Here is a 21,091-nt window from a genome sequence, read left to right as displayed (position 1 = left end):
AACCTGTTGATCAGAGGGTTAACAGCGAGAGCACAGGTACTAACTTTGTTAGCAATTTCATAGTCTTCTGAAAGGCATCTTGATTTTCTCTCCCAAGTAAGTGGAGCTTTGTTGGCAGGTGGAGCCTAGGAAAGGATTACCACTATTTTTCTTCTACATCTAATCCTGCCTTGAATGTTACAGTGGAGTAATGGGGAGAAGGGGGGGGATACTGCAGACTGCCTTCTCCAGAGCTACTCCGTGGGCTCCCTAATAGACAGTCCCTCCTGGAATGGGGTAGGCAAGCACGTTGGGAGATATTAGTCATCGAGCCACCCTGTGTTGCAGAATGCTGCCCTGGTCCTGCCTGGCTGGGTAAGGACAGGTAGCCTCTAGCATGCACTCCAGCCCTCTGCTACACCTGCTCTGGCAGTTCAATTTGTTAAAGCAGGATTTTGTCTGATTTTTTGAAGAGAAACATTTTAATTGTACCTATCATTGTAAAGTGACTCTAATGCCAGTAAAGCATACCTAATTGGCAGGATTTAGAGACTGATCATTTCAATTTATGCCCAGAACAGGTAGGGCAGCAATGAAAACCTCTCCGACCCAACCCCACCCCTTCTCACCAATGTGCCTCAACCCTGCCCTGGAGGGACCACCTGGAGGGCTGAGAAGGGAGTTCCCTCTCTGTGTGCAATAAAAAGGCACAGTCCTACAGTAAATACCAGTTTAAGCTTATGGCTGTTTAATAGCTAGTATACCTCTGGTAATAAAGCTTTCGCAGGGCTCGTGCAGAAGAGCACCTGCTAGTGAATTAATGCAAAATGCAACAGCAAGAGCCATTTGCTAAGGTTTCGCCTTTAAAGACTTGGCAGAAAACACTGCAGTGGAATTTTCACTTCGTGTTACCATGAGGTCAGTGGGAAAATAGCTCAGCACCCCTAGCCTGTCTGCTGGAAATTGTTCCCATCACTGCCACAGCTTGCAATAGCCTTCCCAGAACCATGTGCTGTTTGGTATCACTTCCTTCTTTTAAGGCTTCTTCACCATGTTGAGATCTGCTTTCTAGTCCTTTTTGCTGAATCCTTTCCAAATTTTCAACCTGTCTCATGAACTGTATCCCCTAGAACTAGACATAAGATTGCATTACAACAGGTTTGATTTCAAAATTCCCACCTATTCTGAGTGCAACATAATCCACAAGCCAAAATCCATAGGAGCTAATTCTGGACAAGCACACAATTGACTCATACACATTATAGACAAAGGAAGAACTACCAAGGAGTGGTGGTTTTCTCCTGTAATGTATCTGCTTATCTAAATAAAACACTTTGCGATAAAAAGCCCTGTACAAACACCGTATCACTGTGAGCCTTAGAGAAGCAGGCTTATGCAATTGCAAAAACAAAATAAAAATAACATTTTTCCAGTAGCCATTAGTAGTGCTTATATTGCCCAATGCAGGAACCATTGCTTTTCTCAGCATCTGCTTTATCAGTTGTCTTCTAGCCCTTAGAAGTCCATGATTCTTGGCAGCAGGTCTTGCTGATGTGGAGTGGGTTATTGCTTAAGAATCCTTTGATCACGAGCCAGGTACTAACACCATGCTCTGAAATTGTGGCTTGCCAGACCTGGCCAGCATACTAACTTAATGGGCTCCTCCAGCACAGTAAGAAGAAATTGGTATTTCTTTTCTTTTTTGGCCTATTTGAGTACATCTTATTCACCATCTTTCTGGACATGCAGTTTTTCTGTTGTATTTTCTCTCCCTGAGCTTATGCCCCTGCCATAGCTGCATCACAGCAATAATCCAGAGGCCTGGCAGCCACTTCTGACTCTGGAAGGGCATGTTTCACCAAAGCACTTGGCACATGCAAAACTTTAAAGCGTGCATTCAGCATTGGTTTGCTTACGCTCAGCTATAACATACACTGAAGTGCTTTGTTGAACTGGGGCCCACCGATGGCTGTTAGAGCATAAGCAGCGTCCAACCTGTTAGATTCCCTGGGGAGTGCAAAATGCTGAAGTCACTGTCATCTCCCCTTGCACAGCAAGAGACTGCCAAGTCAGCCCATGTGCACAGGTAGCTCCCTAGAATTTGAATACATATGATAGGAAAGTGCTCAAAATTTACTAGGGCATGTACTGTAAAACAGAGCAGAACACAACAATTTTCCCAGAGACATTGTGAGCACAGATCTATGCATATACAGATCCATGTAAATACATCCCTGTAAATACAGATCTGTGCATTTATCATTACTCATGTGAGTAATAATAGTTTCATTGAAATCACTGCAGCTACATGTATAAAATGAAACACGTGTAAGATCAGGATCTAAATATATAATAGGCAAATGCACCTGCAGCTATGGCAACTGCACTCATAACTAGAGATGCACGTATGTGCATACAGCTTCTATTACATTTAGGGGCATGATAAACTGGTGAAAGAACCAGGAACAGAAACTGTGTCTTTGAATTCATGTGCTTTTGCCAAAACTTAGTATTAGTCTCATACTTCTTAATTTCTGCATGGAGAAGTTAAGCCAGTGTTCTGCATTCATTAACTCTGCAGCTATATGATTTGCTTTGAAAGTGTTTAAGGGTACTGTGTACCCAAGGGCTCAAGTCATATGGGCTAACTTCTGCCTTCTCTTCTACTTCTTCAGATTGGAGAATTCAACACAGCAATCAGCTCTGTTCTTAACTTTAAACACAGAAATATTTTCTGCCACCATGACCACTCAGCAATAACTCAACAGTAGGAAAACAATGCTGCTTGAAAGTTATCTTTATAGAGCTGGCACAAAAAGCTGGGGTTGTGTGCTGAAGTTAAGTGTAAATGGCCACAGTCCAGCTTACATTCCTTTAACAACCAAACTCCTTCTCATTTTTTTTCTAATTCGGCTCATCTTGGTGGTGCCAAGTTATCCTGTAGATTTTATTCTACTCCTTGTACATTTAAATGCTAGATATGATTAAGTATCCTGATGAATTACATTCTAACTTCATTTTCTGTCCTTTTGTACTTCAGGAAACAATAAAGACAGAATCTGTATTTTACTTTTTCACCTAGGCTCATAGGAGCGTGGCAAATTGCTCTCAGAAAAATCCACCCCTGCGTTATGGTCTAGGTGGCAGAGGCTGGGGAAATGAGCAAACAGCGCTGCTGCTAGCTAGCCACCAGCGCTCCCCTTCTGCCTCGCAAACCGACTCCAGGCACTTTCCCCCGTTCTTGTGATTCCCTTCTTGAATTACTTCAGCCAAATAATTGTTTCATCATGTTGCACAGAAAATATTTTCCCATCATGTCACTGTGACATACTTTTCTAAAACCAAAGCTCCTCTGCTTGCTTGTACAAAATATAAACCAGGCACTCAGAACTTCAGCGGACCCGGATCGCAGGTGAGCCAGCGCAGGAGAGGGACACAGTCCGTAATTAGGCGTTAGAGGGTTTTTTTGTGTTGCTTGAAAGAGACTGATTCCTGTTACTGTAATTTCTAGACAACAACAGTGAACTACCTGCCCCAGGCTTATTGAACTGCTATCGCATATACTTCTAATCCCGAGGTGCTTAGAGAGAACAAACAAGCCATTGCGCTTGCTTTCTATGGTGATATGAACCATCAGGTTTTGTAGCCTCTGTCGAAAACACCGTTCTTTACTCTGCCTGGCGTGATGTACAGAGCTGTCTGTGTTAGAGCCCGTCAAAGCAGATCGGCTGATCAGGCCAGCTGTTCTGGGGTGTACTGTACGGAGGGAGCGTGTGAGTTCTTGGAGGATTTATTATTCTGTAAATCACTTGAAATTAAGAAATGAGACCTAAATAAAACTTCAGGTTTAAATCTTCTAAACTCTGAGAAAGTGCTTTGGTAGCTGTGTAATTGTGATATAAGAATCCCAGGGCAAGAGCAGATGGGACAGAGCAAGGCCAAAACTGGATATAGATCAATGTCTTGGATTTTAATCAGCTTGAAAAAAAATGTTGGATCTAAATATTCTGAATTTGTGAAAATTTTAGAACAAATGAAGGTTAAATTTGGCTCTATTCTGTGAAACTGTGACAGCCAGTAGGAAGGCTTGTGACTAGATACATGTGTCCCTGTTGTGAATGCAAATGGATTTGTTTCAGCCACAGTTAACCCATTCATACTCGTTCTGAACTGCACATCCAGGCTGCCCGACCACTAACATACCGAGGAGGGAAGGGAAGCCTTTGATTCAAAACAAAACATTAAAGGAATTCAGCAGGTGGGAAGATGATCCCAAAAGGCATTTTGGTTTCAAATAGATCAAACTGACCAAGTCAGAATTAAGCCTATGCTGAACTTGGGAGCTCTGCCGCACCGCAGCTCTCAGACACCGCTGGGCTGGCATCAGATCGTGCCGGGGTTATCTGCCTGTCTTCTGAGCTGCAGGTTCTGATGTCACTTCAGAGAGAAACTTTCTTGGAACTTCACATAGTTTTGCGTCAGGATAACACCACACTATAAATTTCACATGATCCTGATGTCAATCCAAGGCCACATCTAATCTCTTTAGGTGTTTACATACTCACCACAGCATCATGCAGCTCATCTGCCCAGGCTGGGTCAAAATATGCATCGATTCATGTGAAAGAATCAGGAACTTCAGAAAATGTCAGGATATTATCCAAGTTTGGAGATTATATCAAAGTTTAGCTTTATATTGCAAAGATTAGATTCTCAGACCATGTTCTTCTGGTTCACAACAAATAGTTTAAATAGAACTTTACTGTTTTTTGTAATTTCATTTGTCTATTGAGGGAATATCTCTCAAAGGAGAGATATATTAACATATATTTACTGCACAGCTTTGCCCAAATGGTTTTATTTTTACTTGATTGGTAAAAAAAATAAAAGTATTCAGAATTTGAACGGAATTCTTTCCTTGCATCTGGTTAACTATATCCCTAGTCTTGTTTTGATTTCCTGATTGTACAGGACCTTTTCAACATACACACATAGATTTAAATTTTCTAGGGCATTAGTTTTGCTCCAGAATTCTGGCTGTTAAGCTTGTGCATACAGTTAAATATAAAAAGGTCAAGCAATGTTAGTTTTAACACTCAGGAGATCAGCCATAGAAATATTTTTGCATTATCAAACAGTTGCAAAAAAAGAACAAAAATTCACCATTACTCTATCCACTGTATGATCACCTATAACTGAATGAAGAACATTTCTGCTCTACTTTGGTGGTGCTTTAGGCTCATTTGGTATTGGTATGAATGACAAGAAAGTGCAATGGTCATTGTATCTTAAGTGATAACATTATAAGTAACATAAAAGATGATGGCCTCTATATTTTTCTGTTTACTAAACCAGATACTAAGTCACACTGACTTTTATTCTGGTCACTGCTAGTGAAACATTGCTTGAAAACTACCTAGTATGAGAATAACTTCATATTTTTATACACATTCACATTGGTGACAGTTGTTCTAGCAATGCAGTTGTAACCTGCATCCTAGATTATGTTATATATAGCTTTTCCAGGATGTAATTCTGATAGCTGAAGGCTATTACAGGATTTCGATGAGAGCAGAAAATGCCACACTTATCAAATGTGACTGAGTGTCCCAGCGCAATAATCCTTTGTTGCATGTTGCAATTTAGGTGATTTTATCTGGTAGAAGTGAAATAATTAGTACATAAAAAAGTGCAACTTTTCCAGCATCCTCTAAGAATCATTAATGGAAGGCGGTAGGAAAAGCAACACACAATGTCAGAGCTGCAAGGGCTACTACATGCTTTGGGCATATAAGCAAACTAGAAAATAATAATTTATATTAATAGATAGAAGAACTGCTAACAAATTAATAATTGTCCATATTTTTAATTATTTTGTTTTAAAATAGTACATAAAATTTCTTTTGCAGAACTAAACATGATTGAATTCAAATACCTAGCTAATAATGAAGCAGTGTTAGATGCTTTGAAAATGGAATGTCAATGGTAGGGATTTGATCTTCTAGACTTATTTCTACATAGGAAGAAATTCAGTTATTTTAGTAGTAATGAGAAAGACCTGTATGAATCAGTAAATGTAATAAACAATTTGAAAGGGGAAAGAAAGCCCAAACCAAATGGTGTTTATAAACGTCCACAAACTTCAAAACAGAAAACTGGAGTCATTTGCCATGACTTCTCTGCATGGTTTGCTTGCGTATAGACTGCAAAGTCCTACTACAAGTTGCTTTAGGGCAAAGAAGATAAAGAAATCCTGTAAGGAGACAGCTGAGATGCACCAAGTAATGCTTTCAGTCAACAGAATCTTATTTGTAATGGGAAGCTATATCAATATTTGGAGCTGAGCCAGTGTTTGGACAGGGATTTTCCAATTCCCCCACTGTGATTAGAAAAGTATTTGGAATCTTTTGTCTACTTCAGTGCATGGAGTTTTCTCAGATTCATTTCCAAACTATTTTTTCTAGGAAATATTTTAATTGCAAGAGGGTTTCTTTTGTTTGCTTGTTTTTAAGTAGGGTATTTTGTGACCTCTGTGCATGCAAAAGTGCTACAAAGCTCCTAAAATATAAGTTATGTGGCTAACATAAGATTAAGAAGGAAGGATCAGGAATTCTGTTTCTGAATCTTTCACAAATTCCTTCTGAGTCTAGAGTAAAATTGGTGCATTTATGTCCTCAGTTTTCCTCTCTGTAATTGCATCTTTCTGACAAAAACAAGTTCCCTCCAGAATGAGAAATCTGTAACCCAAATTAGGAGATATATTGGAATACAGCAGTAATTTAAACATCATTCTTGAAATTGCAACAGCACTGCTCTGACTCTCGTTAACTGCAGCAGGCAAAGTTTAAGGACAGGGATTAGCTCATTCATGCCTGACAGAGCTCTATCTCCAGAAATGGACTATAATTTAAACAAATATAAATACCTTTAGTACATCTTATCTTTCTATCTACCCTGCCTCCCAGCCCCCACAAACTGAGCTTTTGATGGAGGCTCCATCATTTATAAAGCAGAAAAGAAATGTATCTCCGGACATCTCCGCTCCTCCAGCACCTCTACCCTCAGCAGCACTCAGCTCTGACTGGGAACGCCACTCCTAAGTCTGGGCAACATTACATGGCTTATAGCACAACAAGAAAATAGAATCAGTTTTGTAAGGAGAGGAATAGTAGAATAAACAGCCACAGGAGGCTGCGGAAATCATCGTCACGAGGGACAGTCCAGACAAGATCTAACATCTACCCTGCCTGCAACAACTTGAGTCGTGCTGGTGCAGCAGCTAGCTCACCCAGGAAAATCTATTCTTAGGGTCTCATAAAAATGAGTGAACAGCACTGTACAAATTAAAAAGAAAAAAAAGAGAGAGATAAATCTGTTTCAGGTTGAACACTTCACTTCCTACCCTTGCATGGCTCCTAGCAGGAGCTATAGAGGCATAGCGCAAGCAGGAAATGCAAAACAAATTTTAGTAAGAGCGCTGGGAGATTTACCTGCCAGAGGAAGATATGATCTGCAGTGTCAAAAATGTAGAACAGTTCCTTCAGCAGAACACATGCTTTGCTTAAAGAAACACTAGAAATAAGTAATCAAGATTTTTCTTTTTTCTGCTTTCTATTGCTCCTTATATTGCAATATAAAGCAGCAAATTCAAATATAGGGGGTTTTTATTAAAAAAAAAACTTCTCTGTTCAGCTGTCAAACAGAGTATAGACAGGAAATTTCTTCTGCAGGGCATTAGGAATCTGTATCTGAAAACTTAATGTTTAAATTTGGCCTAACAGGAAAATGGAAAATGCTGAGTAAGACCTGATCATTTGCTCAACTCCCTCCATGCAACCAGCTCGAGACTGTTAACTTTTTACAGACATCTTCACAGCAGCAGACAGCGGGGAGTCAAGAAATACAGAACTTGGAGGCCTTGGCAGGCCGGGCTCCCTGCTTACAATGGCAGCAAAGCCTTAGCTCTCCTCAAAACAAAGTTATGGCCTAATGCAAACTTCCTCCTTCTCTGCTGCCCCCACACATTATTCATCACTTTCTCCCAGCAAACACACATGCACCCATAAACAAACACCTTTCAATGGAGAAACTCTACCCGCAGTTTTTAGAAACATTTTTTTAAAGTCTCAAGAGAAAGTATTAGCGAGAGTTGTTCATGCATCTCTCACCTGGCCGGGTCTCATGCGAGCTTCCTGAGCAATGACCAAATTACCGACATCCAACAGAAATGCTACTTTTTCGTGTTTATTCCTGTAAACTAAAAACATAAGAAATGCTGAATGGTAACTTGGAGAATATACACTACTTAGAGAAAAGAAAAATCATTTCAAGCTTCCCTCCTTACTTTTTTTCTTCCTCCTCCCACCTCAGACTTGGAGTTACTATGCCAAATACTGGTCATGATTTGGACAGCATATCTCACTCCACACATCAAGAACAGGGAGAATTGCAGAAAAGCCCAAAACAAACATGTCCTCCCCAAACAACACCCAAGCAGCAGATAAAGCAAGTGGTTACAGGAAATAAAAAGACAGAAAGAAATAACTAGCTAGAGCTCCCAGCTCTGCTCTTTGCTGGGTTTCTCTTTCTTTTTTTTTTTTTTTTTTTTTTTTTTTCTTTTTGCTGAGTCACAGAGAAAGTCAAAAAAACAACAAAAATCCTGGTCCCTGATCTCAGCATTGAGCCAGATTCAGCTGGATTTTCAGCTCTGTCTTTAATCTAGCCTTAAACGTGTCCTCAAAATAAAACAAGCTACTTTTTTAACCTAGTCATAAAGTTTATTAAAATTGTTCATTAATGCTTCAAATGTAGCAAGAATGCATAGATCCCAAAATATACATATGTATTTTCTTATAGAAATAGATTATTCTTTATAATAAAAAAAATGTAGGAACATCTTTAACAGATTACTCAATTCATGACTGACAGTTACACGAGATTGCATCATGTACACAGCATTCCCAGCCATGCTTAAAGGATTGCATCAGTCTGCCCTTGCTCTCCTCTCGCCGTTTTAAATAACCCCAGCGCCCGGCAGCCTGCGGAGCCCGCCCGGGCCGGGGCCCCGCGCCGCCGCCGCCGCCGCCGCCCCGGCCCCGCCGCCGGCCCGCGCCCTGCCGGGGCCTTCCGCCAGCACGAAAATAAAGACCACGAACAAAACAAAACAAAAAACAAACCGAACACCAAACCAATCCGCCCCCCGGGCTCTGCCCTCTCCCCGGCCCGGGAGCAGGGAGCCGGCGGCGGCGGCGCCGCTCGGCCCGGCCCGGCCCCGGCCGCGGCCCGCCGCGGGGGTCAGCAGCGCGGCGAGGAGGCGAGCAGGGGCTCGGGCAGCTGTTTGAACAAGTTCCTGAGGGTGCTCAGCTCCCGGGAGAGCTGCTCCACCTTCTTCTGCAGCCGCTCGTTCTCGGCCGTCAGTTCCAAGACTTTGTGCTGCGTCTCCAGGTTGCGCATTTTGGCTTTGTCGCGGCTCTTGCGCACCGCGATGTTGTTCCTCTCCCGGCGGAGCTTGTACTCGTCGCTGTGCTTGTCCACGCACTTCTTGGGCTTGTTCTTACCCGCCGGGGGGGCGGAGTAGCCCCCGCCGGCGGCGGCCGACTTGGAGGACTCGGAGGGGTTGGGGGTGCCGGGGGGGCTGGAGGAGGACGAGGTGGACAGGTTCCCGCTGCTGCCGCTCGGCACCGACTGGTAACCCAGGTAGGAGCGCACGGTGCTGCCGTACGGGGAGGACATGCCCCCCGGTCCCGGCCCGGCTCCCCCTTCTTCCTTGCGGGGCCCTTTGCAAGAGTCCAGGGTCTCGAAGACCGGCTCCACTTTGGTTTCCACGATCTGGGGCGGGAAGCAGCCCGGCAGTCCCCCCGGCTTGTGGCTCTGGCTGGCGCAGGGGTGGCTGTGCCGGGCGAGGCTGATGTAGGTGTAGTCGGGCTTCTTGCTGCCGCCGCTGCCTTTATAGTCCTCGGCGAAGAGATCGGAAAGGAAATCTTGGCCGCCGCCGCTGCTGCAGGCAGGCTCAAAGTTGCCCCCTGCTGCTGCTGCGGGAGGAGGCGGCTGCGCCGGCTGCTGGGATGCTAAGGGGTCCAGGTAGGGGCTGAAGTCGATGGCTCTCTCGTGGTCCCCTACGGTGAGCTCGGTCATGGAGCGGCCCCCGGCCGCCCGCGGGTGCAGCTTGTTCAGAGCAGCCAGACAGTCCGCCTCGTAGTAGAAATTAGCCACTTCCATGGATTTAAAGGCAGGTGGCTGGATGGGGAGGCATGCTGCGTCCCAGGCCACCAGGCGTTGCATGAAAGCAAAGGGCGATGCAGGGAGGAGAAGACGGCGCAGGGGGCCCCCCCGGCAGAGGATTAAGCTGCCGCCGTTGGGGTGGGGGGCTCCAAACCCTGCCTCTGTCTCTGGTGCTGGGTACAGCCCCCAGCTGCGCTGCCCGCCGGGGCTGGATCAGTTCCTGTGGCACGGCGGGGCTTTACTGCTCCTGCTGGTGCTGCTCGAGCCCGTGTTTCGCCTCCGGACCATCTGGTTCTAGGTCCCGTGTCCTAAAGTCTCTGACTTAGGAAAGTTCCCTTGCTCAGTTATTTATAGGGGCGGTGGATCCCATAGCAACAGGAACGTCAGCGCCTGGCCGCCTGCCACGCTGCACACTTCGCAACCGCTGGCGCTGGCCCCGCAGGAGGCACTTGGGGGTGTGTGCGTGTGCGACTGTACCTAGCCACCCGGAATAAAGCAGGGCTGGCTTTTGAGGGAGGGGACTTACTCTCACAGTCCTGCAGGTAAGAGAAAGAGCAGGGCAGCCTTTCTTCCTGCCGGCTGATTTTCTGAGCTGTTGTAAAATCTGTGAGAGATGCCAGCGGACACTGCTCGGCCCTGGAGGGTCTGCAGGACATGGAGGCACGCGCGTGTCGCCTGTTAGGAGACGCTGCTGCTGCCTTGGTGCCAGTACAGACTGGATGTTTTGCATCTGCGGGTAGGGTGTAGTGCTGTAGGGCTGAAAGTGCCATGCAGAGGTGGGTGCAAATCCCGTTTGGGTCCCATTTTACCCTTGGGGAAATCAAGGCAGGAGAGATTTTTCCGAGCTCTTTTGCCAAGGCAGGGAAAAAGCTGCAAATAGAAGACAGATCCTGTTATTCTCAGGCCAGTGCTTGATTAAGTAAATCCCACTGGCAGGCAAAACTGTCCCATGGAGACGTGCTCCGAACCGCTTTACAATAGCAAGTAGGGAACTTGGTGAAACGGAGCTGGAGCAGGACACGGCACTGCTCCAGACTTCCTTCTTGCGGCTGAGAGCAGTTAGAAAGCCGAACAAACCCTGCGCTCCCCTCCCCTCCTCTTCACGCAGGGATGATGGCCTTAACGTTTGTCTTGGCATATTTACTTTACATGATATGGTGCAACTGTCAGGGTACACAAGTGATAGGGAATTTGTGCTCGGAAACTGAAGGGGTCTGTATTTAAAGTGAGTCAGAAAGAAAGTGAGATATGTGCATAGAAACATGGAATCCACATGTTTCTAGAATCTCAGGGTGAGTTTGGGAAGGAAGACTGAATCTTGGTGTCCGTTTTAATTAAAGACACCCACCTTGGGAATCAAACTTATATTTTCTCTCTCTTACTCCCACATTTACCTGTCTACAAGCTGGTGATTCATCCCCAGAATAAAGGACATTAATTTAAAACAAAACATATAATTAAAGGAAGTAGGAGTGTCCTTCGCCTCAGTAAAGAAGACCTACCACTGCAGGGAAAATGACACTGCCTCTCAGAATAATGTGAAGCAATCCTGCGGTGTGGGAAATATTGTAACGTTAAGCCAGAGGAACAGGTATTGCATTATACGATTCAAACAGTCAACTGTTCATAATGTTCAAACCTCAGAACTTTGAAAAGAGGAAGAATTCAGAAACCAGGCAGTAGACCATTGGACTTTTCTTATTTTTCTTTTTTTCTTCTTTTTTCTTTTTCTTTTCTCATATTTCAATGACTTTTTCTTTCCATAACAAAAGTACCCTAACAGGTTTGCAGACTTCAAATATTTCTAGTTCCATCTTTATCTACCAGGCTAATCTTTGGTGAGTGTACCAGAGATTAAATTGGAGCTGGGCCTGGCCAGAGATCTGGTCTGCAGGTTATAGTTAGAGCCCATACCTTAACAAATACAAACATCTGTATTGGGTGCAAATACTGGCAAGTTGTAGTGAGCCAGGGCTTGTTCTTCAGGCTGTTTACTCTCTCTTTCTACGTCTTTATCCTGCATTCTCATCTGGCAGTTATATGCAACGGCTGCCCTAACTGGGCCTTGCAACTGAACTTGTGGAAATTGGTCCCATTTGCTTTCTACCTCCAAAATGTCTCTGGGACTCACAAGCAGAAGGTCTCCTGCAGTGCTGGTTCCCCAAAATGCATGTTTGGTCTCTAGCTTGCTGTGGCCATTAGCTGAAACTGAACATTAAAACTAGTAAATCTCCTGGGCAAATTTTCAAGATGTTCTTGGGATCTTGCATTTGCTCTCTTCAACCTTCTGCCCTATTCTCTGCGGCTCTCCAGCAGAAGCGCAAACCCGAGCCTGGGCTGATCTTCGCTAACAAAATGTCTGTGCAACTATCGTGTGAAAAGAGATCGTATCAGGGATGGTATGGCCCACACCTCCTTTCAAGGCCAGTGCTGAGTAATTCCGTACTCATGGAGATCACACGTCAGCCAGAAAGGTAATTGAGGTTGGATGCCTGGCTTGTCGCCTCCTTCCCATCTCCCCCCTCACCTCCCCACTGTACCTGCATCTCTTTAAAACTCCTCCAGCTCTCCTCAAAGCCCAACATCCACTCATGGGGAAGCAACATCCAGTCGCAACTTCTCATGGGAACCGTTGCTGGCAGAATGAACCACTTCTCCAAAGCCCTCACATTCAGCAAGCCGATTTTGAGCTAACTCTGGTTTCTTTTAAATTGTTTCTGCACTTGTCATAATAAACGCATGGCCAGAAATGGGGCTTTGGAAGCGTGAATGGGTGCAGAGCAAGACACGCACCATGGAGGATTGCCCCAGCCAGCCTGGGCAGAGGCCCGAGCACACGTGAGCCTTTGCCTGAGGCTGCCGTGGCCTGGCCTGGCCACGTGTGTGTGGGCTGCTAGTAATCCTCCCCAAAAGCCTTCTCTTTAGAGAAGTATTCTAGGCAGCAGTTGAAGATGCAGACCCCCTGTTGAGGGGTCCAGGCACTGGTGTCACCTGTGAAACGCCTGAGGGTAGGAGTACTTTCGTGTTGGGTCTCCTGACAGAATGATCTTCAGCAGAAAGTCAGCATTTTGTGAAAAGTGCCTGCTTTCTAGTAATTCCATGATTTCCTTTTCAGAACTAGTCAGGGATGGAGACAGCATCATTCACAAATTAGTTAGAACATCAATATTTTTAAGCAGAAAAAAATATTTTTCTGATGCAATAAAATCCAGATGCTTCCGGATTCATGTGTAAAACAATATAAGTACTGGAAGTGTAGCACAATGACACCAGAAAGAGGAAAAGGTGGAGGGAAGAATCTCCTGTTCACTGTTCATTTCTGGCATGACTTAGATTCTCCTCTCCAGTTTCCCATCTGCACAGTAAAGCCACAACTTTCCAGCTGCATGCTCAGCCCTACACTAAAGCATTGCAGAGGCATCTTCTTTCTGGAAATTGTCTTCTTTTCCACTGTTTCTTACGAGCTCTCCAGTCCTGCACTTCAGGCTACAGCAGCTGTCCCTGAAGGATAGCAGCTTAGAGAAGATACCAATTTAATAGTGACACATCATACACTGAAGTGTTTATAAGAAGGTTTATGAACCAAGGTTCGTATGCTAGAAAAAAGTTGGCTATGATTTGTGATGCTTCTTGTTGCAGACTTGTCTTGTGTTATTTGCCTTGCAGTAGTTCCTAGCAGATCAGTAAGATCAGCGCTGCAGCATGCTTCAAACAGTGCAAACATGCTGCTCACCCAGAGAGCCCCAGTCCAAAACCACCACGTGCAGTGGCAAAGAGGGGCAAGGAGGGAAGACGTTAATGCCAGAAGTTGACAGCACACATTTGATCAAGGTTTTGCAGCCAGTGTGTTGGAAGTGAGTTAAAGAGGAGCGTGTAACGATTTCAGAGGAGAGCAGTGCCTGTGCGTGCAGGCAGACTGAGAGAGGGCACGGAGGCGACGTAGGAAGGCCTCAGCGGAGTAGGAGGATTGTGCCTGAGGGGCTGGCTTAAGCAGAGCTGCAAAATAGAGAAGTAAAATGGAAGTTTATTTCTGAGCATGTTCTGTTCTCTACTTTTTTCTTCTTCCTAGCTCCAGCTCTCTTTTTATACAGCTGCAAAACTCATGTCAGCAACAACTCATGAGCTGTACCTGGCAGAGGCTGGATTTCAGCTTGCTGCTTTCCACTCACCCTTCTCCACTGTATTTGTGAAACATCAGACAGGGACAATGTCTCAGCTCAAGAAGAGGATGGCTTCCCTTTCATGTCCCCTAGTTCTCAGACCTGAGATCTTTCTCATTTTAACATAAAAAAATGTGGGCACATCTTTTCCCCTCTCTTTAAACTCCATCTTTAGTATTCAGCATTGCAAGCCACCGTGGCAGGTTGTTGGGCTGCTGGCTGTGGCCACGTCTCCTGGCCTCATGCAGTTCTTTCATTGCAAAACAAAGTCCTCCTCCTGACTCAGAGCTCCCTCACCCCTTGCTCCCATGTGACATGGTGATGCTCGCGTATTTGTTAGTCTTCTGCTTATTTTCTGCTCACCTCTGACCCAGCATGCTTGGCCTTTGCAGTGGTGGGTTGCTCAATCCCTGCTTTATCTACATGCTGCTCTTTGCCCTACCGGGTGCTGCAGAGATGACACCTGGGGATTGGCACTGGTGCCTCCAGCCGGTGGGACAACATGAGCAAAATACCTTCTCCTACCAGACGGAAAATTTTCTGGAGGAGATTGGAGGTCAGAGCACCCACGCGGGGGCTCTGCGGAAGAGCAGAGAGGCAGAGCACGCCCAGCGCTTGTGAGAGGGAGCACAGGAGGCAAAGCAGTGGCTGCAATCTTGACTCCTGTATGGCAGACAATGTCCATACTGAAGTCAGCCAGCTAGCGAGGTGAGGGTTGCTCTCTGAGCAGGGACGGTAAGAGGTGGTGTTGTATTTTATGGCTAGCCTGTTTTCTTGCATACCAAAAGAAATGGCAAGGGAGTTGCTGTCCGCTATGTTTCCAGAAGTTCTCTGTAGGTATCTGACATTTCCTAGCTAATCGTTTTCTCCTGGTTTGACAAATTGGTTACAGATCTTGGAAAATAAAGGTAATTTTGTGCCAATGCTTTTTTTTATGAAGTATCCAAGTTCTGAAGAGATCCATCACAGAGAACAGTGATCTAATACTTGTCGGATACCCTGACAAGTATCAGAAGTTCCCAGCAATAGAGGTCAGTAATTCACATAGGAAATCTCTGAAGGAGGAGAACTGTTCAGAGGTCCTGGAGCTGCAGATCAGGTAGCTGGGACTTCAAGGTAAAATCTGCAACCAGTGGAAAAAACGCTGCAAACCTGTAAGTGCTCACAGGCAGCTTCCTGAAGGGCAGCAAATTAAGTTACTGTGACACAGAGCAATGTGTTTTAATTCTTTTCCTCGCTGAAAATACAGTAGGAAGAGGTTTGGGCAGCAAATGCATGGACAGTAACAGATCACTACAAAGAAACTAGGTATTTTTAGGTATTTTTACTCTGAAGACACAGTAAATATCGCTACAGGCAACATAGGCCAAGGGAAGCCTTATGCTGCATGGCAGGAGATGGGTCTAACTGGAGAAGGAAGCAGTTACTGATCATGTTTTTTTCCCATTAAAATTACATATTACACATAATAAATGTCTATAGAAGAGCTCTTCTGTTGTACCCTAGACTTTACAATTACTTTGTTCCAGCTGCTTTCATTCTGTGTCATGCTCCATGGGGAAAGTGGGGCTGCCCGGGAATCGGTTAGGACGTGCTGGCTCTGAGTAGCGGCATGTGGGAACAACCTCAGGGCATCCGTGTCATCCAGCCACCGGCCTTCATTTCCCGCGTACCAAGCAGGGATGGCCAAAGTGCCCCTTGCGCTGCATGCTTCCCCTCTTGGTCCCTCTCATCCCCCCAGCTTCGCATTTACGGCTCTGGGAGGGAGCTGTAGGAATGGCTATTCCCGTTCTCCCACCCACTGAGACTTTCCCATGGCTCAGAGAGTCCAACCAGGGAGCTACTGCCAGTTCCTGCTCCCTTCGTGCCTTGTGGATCAGAAGGAGCCCAGGATTGCGTAAGGGAGAGGAAGAGGCAGGAGAAATGGATCTCCAGACCCTGGCCTTCCCGGATGGAGGCAAGCCGTGTTCGGCACTGGGAGAACAGAGTGGCAGGCAGGGATCCATGTTCTAAGAACATTCGTTTTCGTGGTAGGCACCTCTCATGCACAGATATGTGAGAGGGAAGGGTAAAGAGGGCTCCGACTAGCATGACTGCAGGCTGGAGCAGTAGCCAGGACCCCTGGATGCTTTATAAACTGAAATCTTTTAAACCAGTCAACCTCCCTGGGGAGGGACAGTCTCCGCTTGTGCCTTTGCACTTGAGCATGCTGCTGAGACGTCAGCGGTTGCTAACACGAGGCAGCTATAAAGGGTCAGATAATGACTGTTATGAAATATGTTCAAAACCCTGTGGTTTGGGTGATGTCTGTAATAAATAATTGACAAATAAGCATGGCAGGTAGAAGTGCAAAAATTTACTTTCAGACGCTTCTATCCCGTGCCCTGTGGCAGACCGGTTTGGTTCTGATGAGGTTCGTTCACCAGCACTGGGCCAGCACGCTGGAGCTGCTACTCGTACAGAGCTACGTGGAGTTTTTTAAACTCATTTAAACACTTTAATGATCTTTGAGCCATTTCGCAGCCCTGATTCCATCCCCCACGAGAGTGCAACACGAGAAACCAAGGGAGGAGGCACTTGGGCAGTGTGTTCAGCCAGGGCTGAGCTGAGCTGTGCTGTGCTGCACCGAGCCAGGCTGAGCCAGGTCCAATGAAGCCAGACTGAGCTGAGCCAAGCTGAGCCAAGCCAGGCTAAGCCGAATTGAGCCAGATCGAGCTGAGCTGAGCCAAGCCAGGATGAGCCAAGCTGGGCCAAACCATGCCCAAACAAGCCAGACTGAGCTGAGCGAAGCCAGGCCAAGCTGAGCTGAGCTGACCCAAACCATGTTTAGCCGAGCTGGGCCGACTCAGACTGAGCCGCATAAAGCCAGGGTGAGCTGAGCAGGGCTGCATGCAACTGAGCCAGACTGAGCCGAGCTGCTCTGAACCAAGCTGAACTGAGCTGAGCTAAGCTAAGCTGAGACAGACCGAGCCAAGCCATGCCCAGCCTAGCTGGACTGAGCCAAGGTGAGCCAAGGCAAGCCGGGCTGGGCCAGGCCAAGCTGAGCCAAGCTGAGCCGGATCAAGCCGAGCTGGGCCAAGCCGAAGCAAGTGGGGCCGAGCCGGGCCAAGCCAGGTGAAGCCGAGCTGAGCAGGGCCGAGCCAGGTCAAGCCGAGGCAGCTCAAGCCGAGCTGGACTGAGCCGAGCCGAGCCGGGCCGAGCCGCCCGCAGCGCTGCCCGGGCTCATGGCGCCACCTAGCGGCCCCCCACGGGACACGCGGGGCGGCCGCTGCCGGCCACCGGGGCCGGGCCGGGCCGGGCCGGGCCGGGCCGGGCCGGGCGGCCGCTGCCCTCGCCCTCCTGCCCCGCAGCGGTTCTGGGTCTTCCTCGGGGGGTGACAAACAGGCCGAGCGGGCGGCGCGCCGCTCTCGGGCCGCTGAAAGCAGCCAGCCGCGGGCCGAGCACCTTCCTGCGCGCCGTGGCCCCGGCCCAGGGCACGGCAACAGCCTGAACAAACCCATTTTTGGCAACTTGCTGGGTGTCTTAAGAGTGCTGGCTTACAAACAGCCGGGTGCATGCTGCTGCAGACAGCTCTTGGCGTGCGAGGCTCCCGCGCGCCTGGTGGGGTGCAGGCTGCCTCGTGCCTCGGGCACCGGCATGCACGGGACTTCCCAAACTCAACCAAAGGCAAGGAAACAGCCGAGTCCCGCAGGAATCAATGGAAAACTTCCCACTCTCTTTGCACAGCTCGTTGCAGTGAGCGGGAACCCATCAAGTCTTCAACCACACAGTTATCACCTGCTCTACCCTTCTGCCCTCCATTCAAGAAAACCTTTAAACGTTTCCTTATTCTCTGAGATACGGCTCTAGGAAAGTGCTGGACCCACGTGGACACAACACTGATGCTCAGCTCTTCCTTGCTGAACCGTTTGGCCCTGGCTTCTCAGTAAGGTGAGTTTTGAGCTGGACTGTCCTGCCATAGGCGGCAGGATACACAACAGCTGTAGGTTTCAGAAACCAAGCAGGTGCCCCACAGGCTTCTGTGCTTCTTTTTGTGCATCGTGAGCACACATGAACTGCCCAACGTACAGCTGGCGCTTTGCCTTCTGGAGCTGTCTCCTGACAGGCTCCAGACCTTGAGAGAAGGAGTTGTCACCACTGCCCGGTAGGGCAGCCCCTGTCCCCCGTGTCTCGGGGGGGAGGCACCAGGGCCTGGCAGGTGTCTCAGCATGTGGGGGCTTTCGCAGCTGGTCAGCGGGGAGCTGAACACAACGTGGCATTGCAGGCGCTGCCCTTACACAAGCTGGCCGGGGATTTAGTTCTTTCAAAGGCCTCCTGGGGGTAACGTGGCCTCCCATGTTCTGATATGGTCCTGATCTTGATTCCTGTTCAATGTCTCAGCACAATGGTCCTAACTACAGTGATCTCTGCACCAAGAGGTTGCTTGATACAGCACTTCGCTTTTCCGATGGTGTTTCTAAAGGGCATTGCGCTCAGGCAGTGCTAAATCCTCGGGGCCAATCCTGTCCCAGGCTACGGTGGTGCTAAGACTGCCCCAGGTCTCGGAGTTTTGCCCGAGTCCAGGAGTGAACTTAGTGGCTCTGCCTCCTCCCCCAGCTAACCTGACAGAGGGAAAAAGGAACGTTTTTCAGACATGGCCTAAGCCTTGGTCTGCCACTGGGAGAGGACCAAACCATAGAGATGTTCTCTCCTCAAGGGTCTTCTGTCTTGAAACGTTAAAATGAGATTAGATAGGGCTTCAATAACACCTCTGTCCTTTTGCTAGGTTCATTTTTTAGCAGTCACACTGAAATTATTACAGGAAGAAGTAGGTTTACTCCAGCAGAAATCAAGACAAAATGAATAGCCTTTTTCCAAGAAAATGTTATAACCTGTACAAAGCCAAACATTGCTAGCAATTTGCTGCCTTTTTCATGCTGGCAGCTCGATTGCCTTGACAAAACAAAATAACTAACAGATGTTGAAGGTACCTTGGGAATTGCTCCCAATAACCATACCTCATATAAAACCGTTTATATGTTACATCTAACTTAAGTATTCATAATGGGGACATACAGTCACATAGCTCAAAACACATTTAAATGTGCCTTAATCAAGTGAATGGACATTAATCCGTTCACATTGCACCACCTCCATACTAATATTATTGAGGTCACTGTGACCCTAACAGTATCTCAGGAAAATCCTTAGCACCAGAACAGCCTAACCTCACAAATGTCTTACGAAAACATCAGCATCACTCAATGCCAGAACATTCCCATCACTCAGTCTAAACACAGCCCGGTCCAGCACATTAAGGCATCCCAAGCTAACGCCTTTCAAACCCCATGCATTGGCTTATTATCCAGCTAACAGAAAACACAGAAGAATCTCTGTCCCCAGCGCTGCCCCCTGTGCCGGCAGCCAGTCGGGGTCGTGAGCAAGGTGATGACCGGCTGCGAGGCGACCGTTGCAGCCTGGGCGCGGGGCGGCCGCGGCTCCGCTCCTGCTCCGCTGGCATCGCCCCTTCCCTGTTGTGTTTGCCTGGCTGTCACGGCATAGACAAGCATTTTATTCGAAGTGGTGTTCAGTTTTCCAGCACATAACTTTTGGATTAAACACACATCTGCTTCAGGATTTCACCCTGTGTAAATGGGTCCACTTGTAATGTTTGAGTGGAATCTATTTAGTTATTTGAAGTGCTGTTCTTATTTTAATGCTATTTTATTTGCTCTTCGCATAAACCCATTACAAAAATCATTTTTATAGACATGATATAATACTTAAATATTGCTAGGGGCTTTTTTTCCCCTTCTGTTTTCTTTCCCACGCAGGCATGCGTGTCTTAGGGACTACCGACTACATCAGAGAGTGGCTTCTAACCCAGGCTAACTAAGGGACGTGGCCCGGGCTGCCGAATGAAGGAACTCCGAGGAACTCCCGCGGCAGGACGGCGGCCGCGGCACGGACCGGCCGAGGGCAGCGCCGCCCGCGGCGGCCCCCAGTGGCGCCCCGCGAAGGGCCCGGCGCGGCCCGGCGCGGCCCGGCACGGCCCGGCACGGCCCGGCGCGGCGCAGGGGGGGCCGCCAGGGGGCGCCCGAGCGGCCGCCCCGGGGCGGGGGGGTCGCGGGGGGACCGAGGAGGCCGGGGAGAGGCTGGGGGGCGGGGGGGGGGTGGCCCTGCGGGGTGGCACTGAGTGGTGGCGCTGGGGGGGTTGGAGGAGGCACTGGGGGGCAGCGGCGGACAGTGGTGGCGGCGCTGGGTGGGGGGTGACGTTGTAGGGGTGTTGCTGGGGGTGCTTCTGGGGGTGTCACTGGAGGGGGCACCGTGGAGGTGGCCCAGTGGGGAGGTGGCACAGGGTGGCACTGGGGGGCTCTCCGGGGAGGTGCCGAAGCACGGTGGGGGCAGGGGAGCGCCCTGGCTATGAAGCCGCGGCTCTGCGGGCGCTGCTCACGCCGGGCTGCGCCCGAGCCGCCGGGCTGCCTGCGCTGCGCGCCGCGCCGAGGCCAGCTGGCGAGAACTCCTGCGCGGCAGGCTGCGCCCTTGCTCCGCAGCCAGCACTGGGACGGCAGGTAGCGGGGAAGGCGATGGGCGAGCGAGCAGGATGAGCAGGGAGAGGGTTGGAAAGGGCGCGGAGCACGGGCTGGATGAGCAGCAGGATGAGCGAGGCGGAGGGGCTGACAGACTGGGGAGGAGACGTGCGAAAACAGAGCAAGGGCTTCGGGGGCAAGGGACGAACATGTGGAAACACG

General features: G+C 48.2%; 1 protein-coding gene across 1 annotated transcript; it reads right to left on the bottom strand.

Annotated features, from left to right (window-relative positions):
* Window positions 1–8,734: 8,734 nt before the first annotated feature.
* On the bottom strand, window positions 8,735–10,509 carry CEBPB (CCAAT enhancer binding protein beta). The gene has a single exon (XM_062589392.1). It carries the CDS (start codon window positions 10,258–10,260, stop codon window positions 9,274–9,276), a length of 987 nt encoding a protein of 328 aa, XP_062445376.1. The 5' UTR covers window positions 10,261–10,509; the 3' UTR covers window positions 8,735–9,273.
* Window positions 10,510–21,091: the final 10,582 nt, after the last annotated feature.

The sequence above is a fragment of the Rhea pennata genome, chromosome 16 (assembly GCF_028389875.1).
Source record: "Rhea pennata isolate bPtePen1 chromosome 16, bPtePen1.pri, whole genome shotgun sequence".
NCBI classification, from domain to species: domain Eukaryota; kingdom Metazoa; phylum Chordata; class Aves; order Rheiformes; family Rheidae; genus Rhea; species Rhea pennata.
Note: the sequence above shows the minus strand (reverse complement) of the source record. Positions and strands in the feature narration are given on the sequence as shown.

Bases quoted from the DNA above. Each gene is read 5' to 3' on its own strand.
- CEBPB (XM_062589392.1), bottom strand. From the start codon at position 10,260: ATGCAACGCCTGGTGGCCTGGGACGCAGCATGCCTCCCCATCCAGCCA.